General features: G+C 45.4%; 1 protein-coding gene across 1 annotated transcript in view; it reads left to right on the top strand.

Moving 5' to 3' along the window:
- The first annotated feature begins 290 nt into the window (after positions 1 to 290).
- Positions 291 to 8,084, top strand: part of MCCC2 (methylcrotonyl-CoA carboxylase subunit 2) — a 72,811-nt gene continuing 65,017 nt past the window's right edge. The window contains exons 1-2 of the mRNA XM_008991957.4: positions 291 to 560; positions 6,487 to 6,553. Coding sequence (XP_008990205.2) covers positions 432 to 560; positions 6,487 to 6,553 — 196 coding nt within the window. The 5' untranslated portion in view covers positions 291 to 431. The remainder of the gene's footprint in view (positions 561 to 6,486; positions 6,554 to 8,084) is intronic.

Here is an 8,084-nt window from a genome sequence, read left to right as displayed (position 1 = left end):
AGACCCTTATTCTGCTGCCTCAGATACAGTCACCATCGTGATATTATCTATCGCTGTATCAACACACCAACCCAAGGCCAACCACAGCTCTTTCAGCACTGCGCCGTTTCGGGGCACCCAGTTGGTCACGTGAGGGTTGTTCCGCCGGGAGCCCAGCTCTCCTGCGCTCCAGACCGGACGGGATCTCGTGGGGCTGAGCTTCTGTTCCTTATTGGTTGGCTCAGGGGGCGTGGCGCGACCTGACCAATCGCGGGCGGGGCGCTTAGGCACGTGCGGGGGCAGGCCCGCCTGAGAATCCGAGAGGCCTTCGCTAGGGCTGCAAGGACCCGAACCTAGCCCCAGCGAGGGAAGCGGCGGGGGAAAGCACCGGCTCCAGGCCAGCGCGGGCCGCTTTCTCGCTCTCCTAGCTCACTCGGTCTGTGCCCGCCGCCATGTGGGCCGCCCGGAGGTTAGCCCTGTGGCCTTGTGCCCGCGCCGCTACCGCCGGGCTGCGCGCCTATCACGGGGACTCGGTGGCCTCGTTGGGCACCCAGACGGACGCGGGCTCTGCCGTCTACCAGGTAGGCTGAGCGCCCCGGGGGCCTGGCCGCAAGTGGAGGAAGCAAGTGGGTAGGGGCAGGCTTCAACAGCTGCTGCTCTCTTCTCAGGAGCCCCAGTCTCCCAGATTCTGGGATCCATAGAAGTTTGAAGAAGGAAAGCCTAACAGATAAAAGAAATTTTAGTTCACTTTTAGAGCTGGCACTGTACTTTGTGTCTTTGAAATCAGTGGTTCTTAAAGCCTGGTTTAGAATTCTCACCTGGAGAGCTCTTTAAATAGCGGCCTGAGCCCCACTCTGGACCTTCTGGATCTCAGATAAAGTCGTGGTGTTTTCATTGTAGTGAAGTCCTTAGGGTACTTTTGGCAGCCAGCTTTGGGAACCACTGGCCTAGAACACCCCAACCAGGGGCGCTGTGCTTACGAAGTTTTAGTTTAAAAGTTGGTTATGATGGCAGGGCGCGGTGGCTCACACCTGTAATCCCAGCACTTTGGGAGGCTCTGGCGAGTGGATTACCTGAGGTCAGGAGTTTGAGACCCCCCCCTGGCCAACGGGGTGAAACCCCGTCTCTACTAAAAATACAAAAATTAGCCGGGCGTGGTGGTACGTGCCTGTAATCCCAGCTACTCAGGAGGCTGAGGCAGGAGAAAAGCTTCAATTCGGGAGGCAGAGGTTGCAGTGAGCTGAGACTGTGCCACTGCTCTCCAGCTTGGGTAACGAGGGAAACTCTGTCTCAAAAACAAACAAAAAAAAAAGTTGGTTATGTTAATAGAAAACATCCCACAGTGTCTTTGAGTGGCTTTTCCTGGAATTAGGAGGCATCATAAGGCCAGAACACTTAAAGCTTGTGAAATATCAGAGCTGGAAAATTTCATTCTGTTCCCATAATTTCTAAGCCTATACAGATAACATCTAAATAGTGCAAACAACACAGGACAGAATGTCTAGTTCAGAATTATTAAGTGGTTACTGTGGTCTAGGCACTTAATTTAGATATTTGGTATAGATGTGCAGGAATGGAACTTATAATTTTGTAGGGGAGATGGACAAGAAAGCAGGTAACTGGTACAGTGTAAGAAGGGGTGTTTAAAGCTTGAGACAGTGGTTACGAAAGCTACAGATAGGAAGTAATAGGTGAGATGAATCTTGGGTAAGAGCTGGCCAGGTTCAGGGTTCAGGATGGAAAGTAGGACTATACAAACCAGGAGAGTTACAAGAACATAGGTACGGAGTTATGAAAGTGAATATCTGGCCAGGTGCAATGGCTCACGCCTGTAAACACAGCTCCGGAGGCCGAGTTACGTGGATCACCTGAGGTTGGGAGTTCAAGACCAGCCTGACCAATATGGATAAACCCGTCTCTATTAAAAGTACAAAATTAGCCAGGCATGGTCGTGCATGCCTGTAATCCCAGCTACTCAGGAGGCTGAGGCAAAAGAATCGTTTGAACCTGGGAGGCAGATGTTGTGGTGAGCCAAGATTGCGCCATTGCACTCCAGCCTGGGCAACAAGAGGGCTTGGAATTCATGGAATAGTTTGGTGATGGGATTGATTGATTATGGGACCAGATAGAGGAGGATCTTGCATGCAAAAGCCACATTTAGATTCCATTTTGCAGGCTGCCCATTAGAAAATTTAAGTAGATAAGTGGCATGATCCTATAGATATGGTAGAATCATCAGTGTGGTGGCAGTGTGAAGGATGGATTGATGTAGGGAAAAGACTAGACCTAGGTGACAGTGGAGAGTTGAGTCTTGAGATGAAGGAGTCAAATTAGACTTGTATGTGGTAGGGGCGTTAGAGATGCCCGAGGAACGACAATTACAGAGTTAATAACTGAGTGGAAGGGAAAGATGGATGACTTTGGAGTTTCCAGCTGGGCAGAATATTTAGGTTGGTGGAAATGTCATTAATACAAACAAGTCTTTAGGACCAGGAGTGAGGTTTGGCAGATGAGAGAGAGGATATTTGGTGATGGGTTTTGTATGAATCACCTTTTGCTAGGTTGTGCTTTGTAACAGACAATTAAAAAATCTCAGTAGCTTACAACAACAAATATTTGTTTCTTAATCTCTCACTCATTTGTGCTGGTGGCTTGTGGTTGGCTGCTGTGACTGTTCCACTGCAGGGTGGATTCGGGTCTGCTGTTTGTGTCTTCCCATTCCTGGACTGAGGCTGAAGGAGCAGCCCTGATTTAATCATGCCGTTCTCATGCCCAAAGACACAGGAACAAGAGGCTGAACACAAATTGGATTTAAAGTTCTTGCTGGGCTGGGTGCGGTGGCGTGTGCCTGTAGTCCCAGCTACCCGGGAGGCTGAGGTGGTAGGATTGCCTGAGCCCAGGAGTTCAGGGCTGTAGTGTGCTATGCCGATCAGGTGTTTGCACTAAGTTGGGCATCAATATGGTGACCTTCTGGAAGCAGGGGACCACCAAGTTGCCTAAGGAGGGGTAAACTGGCCCAGGTTGGAAATGGAGCAGGTCAAAACTCCTGTGCTGATCAGGAGTGTGATTGCACCTATGAATAGCCACTGCTCTCCAGCCTGGGCAACATAGCGAGACCCCCATCTGTTAAAAAAAAAATTAAAATATGGCCGGGCACGGTGGCTCATGCCTGTAATCCCAGCACATTGGGAGGCAGAGGTGGGTGAATCACAAGGTCAAGAGATCGAGACCATCCTGGTCAACATGGTGAAACCCCTTCTCTACTAAAAATACAAAAATTAGCTGGGCGTGGTGGCACACGCCTGTAGTCCCAGCTACTCGGGAGGCTGAGGCAGGAGAATTGCTTGAACCCAGGAGGCGGAGGTTGCAGTCAGCCAAGATCGCGCCATTGCACTCCAGCCTGGGTAAGAGCGAAACTCTGTCTCGAAAGAAATAAATAAATAAAAATAAAAACAAAGTAAAAGTTCTTGCTGGGATATGATGAAATTCATGTGTGCTAATATTAGACAAAGCAAGGCCATGTTGGTGGGGGAGAATGGGGTGAATAATCCAACTTAGCTGTGTTTCCTGGTTACAAATAACAGCACTATAATAAGTAATACTAGTGGCGGAAATGTTATAGTGTGCCCACCATTTTTCTAAAGGCTTTATATGGTTTTACGCATGTACTTATCATAATGATCCTCTGTGGTAGGTACAAGTGTTATTTCTGTTTTATAGATGGGAAGACTGATATATAGGGTCCAGTCTGAGATAATTTGTCTGAGATAACACAGAGCCTGAATTTGAAGTCAGGTGGTCTGGCTCATAACTATTGAGTCCAGGGTCTTAACTGTTGGTTTATAACGCTTCTCACTCACCCAACTCTACCTAGGTGGGTTCTATGGTTGAAAAGATAGGGTGGGAACTTGTCAATGGCTCAGCTCCAGTTCATTATGACTATCAGGCACTACCCTCTCTAGTTGCTCAACTTCACAAGAAAATTACTAGGTTGTAGAAACTGTTGTTTTGTAGGTGACTGAAAAACAGTAACACACAAACCTGGGGCCCTGAGAGATCAGTAAGTAAGGAAACTAAAAGTCGAACTCAGGTCTGTCTGGCTTCCAAGTCTGTCCTTGTTCCATTAAATTACCCTGTTTCTTGGTTAGTGAGCCTCATCCTCAGGAATCTGGGTTGGTTGACGAAGGATTGCCTTGGAGGTGAACTGTAGCCAGTACTGGCTCTTAAATCTGGTGGGCTGAGCCTGGCACAGATATTGCCTAGTCTGTGGAGGCAAACGTCAGCCTGAGTGGGTCAGTGCTTTTCTTCTTGACTCGCTGGTTGTTTAAGAGCACGTTGTTTAATTTCCATATGTTTGTGAATTTTCCAGTCATCCTTCTGCCATTGATTTCTAGTTTCATTACGTTGTGATTGAAAGGATACTTTGGGTTGGGCAAGGTGGCTCACACCTATAATACCAGCACTTTGGGAGGCTGAGGTGGGTGGATCACCTGAAGTCAGGAGTTCAAGACCAGCACGGCCAACATGGTGAAACCTTGTTTCCAAAAATACAAAAATTAGCTGGGCATGGTGGCAGACCCCTGTAATCCCAGCTACTTGGGAGGGTGAGGCAGGAGAGATGCTTGAACCTGGGAGGCGGAGGTTGCAGTGAACTGAGATCGTACCACTGCACTCTAGCCTGAGCTACAGAGCCAGACGCCAGACTCCTTCTTTAAAAAAAAGAAAAGGAAAGGATAATTTGTATGATTTTAATATTTTAACATTTATTAAGATTTGTTTTGTGGCCTGACATGTAGTCTGTCTTGGAGAATGTTCTTTGTGCACTTAAGAAAAGTTACATCCTTTTTTTCTGCTGTTGTAGGGTGACATGTTCTGTGTATATTTGTGTTAGGTGTCCAACTGGTTCTTTCCTGAACACTGTGCTGCTTCCTTGTTTTTTGTTTTCTGGATTTTGCAGAGCAAGAGAATGTAGAGGAAATCATGACCTCCATAGCTCTTGGAGCTGTAGAGAATAGGAAATAACGGAGCCATACTATAGACTGAATATTCATCTAAGATTGAACAGTTAGGAAGTTGCTTAGGGTTCTATCCAGTAAAAGGAACTAAAAAACTAGAGATGCTAATCACCTGGGAAGCAAAATGTGTTAGCGGGCCAGATGCTGAATTTCAAAGGTAATTAGCTATTTAAGTGTTGTTCAAAAGTAATATGCTGACCAAACAAAATTTAGAAATACAGAAGGGTGAAAAGTTAGTCCCTCTACCTTTTTCTAATTTTCACTGTCAATATTTCCTAGTATATTACTTAGAAAATTTCTGAATATAGCCTAGCATAGAGTTTTGTTTTTATTATTTATTTATTTATTTGAAATAGTCCTGCTCTGTCGTGCAGGCTGGAGTACAGTGTCATTGTCCTAGTTCACTGCAGCCTCCAACTCCTGGGCCCAAGAGATTCTTCCACCTCAGTCTGCTGGGTCGCTGGGACACACCACCATGCCAGGATAATTTTAAAATTTTTATTATTTTTATTTTGTATTCTTTTTGTAGAGGTGAAAGTCTTCCTATGTTGCTCAGGCTGGTCTCAAACTCCTGGGCTTGAACAGTGCCTCTGCCTCCACCTCCCAAAGCTCTGGGATTGCAGGTGTGAGCCAGCACACTCAGCCTGTGCTTTTTAAAACATAAAATAGGATCGTTGGCCAGGTGCAGTGGCTCATACCTGTAATTCCAGCACTTTGGGAGGCAGACGTGGGTGAATCACTTGAGCTCAGGAGTTCGAGACCAATCTGGCCAACATGGAGAAACCCTGTCTGTATTAAAAATACAAAAATTAGCTGGGCATGGTGGTGGGCACCTGTAGTCCCTGCTACTCAGTAGGCTGAGATAGGAAAATTGCTTGAACCTGGGAGGCGGAGATTGCAGTGAGCCGAGATTGCGCCATTACACTCTAGCTAGCCTGGGCAACAGAGCCAGACTCTGTCCCCAAAAATAAAAATACAAAATACAAAAAAAAAAAAAGGCTCTTTTTTTTTCCTTCTGGGATTTGTTTTTATGTGTAATTTGTCAGTAAGCAAGCCTTGGTTGGAATCTCAGATTTTCCTGAGGGGACAGGAAAATAAGGTGGTATTTTAATCTTCAAAAAGCTTAAAACAGGAAAACAAATAGAGATCAATTTAAGTTCAGAAGGTGTTTAAGGAAGAAAGATGTTAAATTGAGTAGGAGTGGCCAGAAGTGGAGTTGAAGATGAGATGAAACATGAATTAGGCTTGCAGAAGGGTAAGATTTGGAGAGATGGACAAGTGGGGTGGTGAAGAAGAGCTTGAACAAGACAGGCAGGGGTGAGTTTTTCCACAGATTTTAGTGGCCCAGTGTGGCTGCTATGGATAGGGGAGGCCCAGTGTGGCGGTCACACAGAGTTGGCACAGAACACTGTTTTTCTTTTTGACCTTTATTTTGGTTAGAAGGACTTGCTTTCTAATATTTCTGTCCCCCACTCCTCTATTTCTGTTTTAGGAGAACTACGAGCAGATGAAAGCACTAGTAAATCAGCTCCATGAACGAATGCAGTCTATAAAACTAGGTAAACACAGCATTTATTCTTCAGTTTATCCCTTTACTTAAGATGTCCTTTATAGTTATTGGTTTTAGGAAAAACTAGTGGAATTAAGCTTTTGACTCTTTTTGTTTTTTGAGATGGAGTCATGCTCTGTCACCCAGGCTGGAGTGCAGTGGCATGATCTTGGCTCAGTGCAACCTCCACCTCCTGTGTTCAAGCGATTCTCCTGCCTCAGCCTCCCAAGTAGCTGGAATTACAGATGCCCGCCACCATACCTGGCTAATTTTTGTATTTTTCTAGAAGAGACAGGGTTTCACCATGTTGGCCACACTGGTCTTGAACTCCTGATGAGAAGTGATCCATCCATCTTGGCCTCCCAAAGTGCTGCAATTATAAGCATGAGCCACTATTCCTGGCCAAGCTTTTGACTCTTAAGACTATGCATTTGTTGGTATGCAGGCATTTAATTTTATTTTTTCTATTACTTGGCCAGTTTTTCTCCTCATAGCGCACTATCACTTTTGGGGGGGAAAGTAAAGATTCAAATTCATAAATTTTATGAATAAATAATTTATTTTTATTTTTATTAATATTTTTTTAAGAGAAAATTTTTTTAAGAGAAAATTTTTTTGAACCCCTGGCTCAAGTGATCCTCCTGTGTTGGTCTCCCAAAGTGCTGGGATTACAGGTGTGAGCCACCACACCTAGCCGGTGATTTCTTAATAGGTGCTTAATATGTTTTTCCTTAGTGCTGAATCTCAGATGGAAAGCATTCTTCATATTTGATAGACTGTTTCAGATAACTCTTTTATCAACAAACATGTAATACTTAATATATAATACTTTTAATCTAAAATTGTATATTGAGAGTGGAGTAGTTTAAATACTAGATCTCAGGAGTATGAAAATAGTGAAGACTGGATTTGGAATGTATGGTCTAGAATTGCTTATTTACTTATTTATTTAGAGACAGGGTCTCCTCACCCTGTTGCTCAGGCTGGACTGGAAGTCGTGAGCTCAAGTGATCTTCTTGCCTCAGCCTCCCAAGTAACTGAGACTATACATGTGCCCCTGTATCCAGCTGTGGAATTCATACTTTTGAAGCCATTTTAGATTAAGGTGTTGTCTCCAGAAAAAGAATATAACTTGCTGAAATGAAAACGCATTGTTAGGGGTGATAACTCAGTTGTCATGCCCATGTTGAGAGTTTGATTTGGTGAACTCACCGTCCCACTTAGACATTAAGATGATGGGTTTTGGGGCTGGGCGTAGTGGCTCATGTCTGTAATCCCAGCTACTTGGGAGGCTGAGGCAGGAGAATCGTTTGAACCTGGAAGGCGGAGGTTGCAGTGAGCTGGGATCACGCCATTACGCTGCAGCCTAGGCGACAGAGCAAGACTTCATCTCTAAAAAAGAAAAAAGATGGTGGATTTGACTCCGTGAAGGAGTGAGTTTTCTTGTGGCATTGGGTGCCTTTTGGGGATGGTGGGTGCTGAGGAACCGTGGTGAAGGCTGGTGGCCACGGGAAGGGAGAGGACTGAGTCAGACGCCCTGG

Source organism: Callithrix jacchus, chromosome 2 (assembly GCF_049354715.1).
Source record: "Callithrix jacchus isolate 240 chromosome 2, calJac240_pri, whole genome shotgun sequence".
Lineage (NCBI taxonomy): Eukaryota > Metazoa > Chordata > Mammalia > Primates > Cebidae > Callithrix > Callithrix jacchus.
This window is presented reverse-complemented; position numbering and strand designations above follow the sequence as displayed.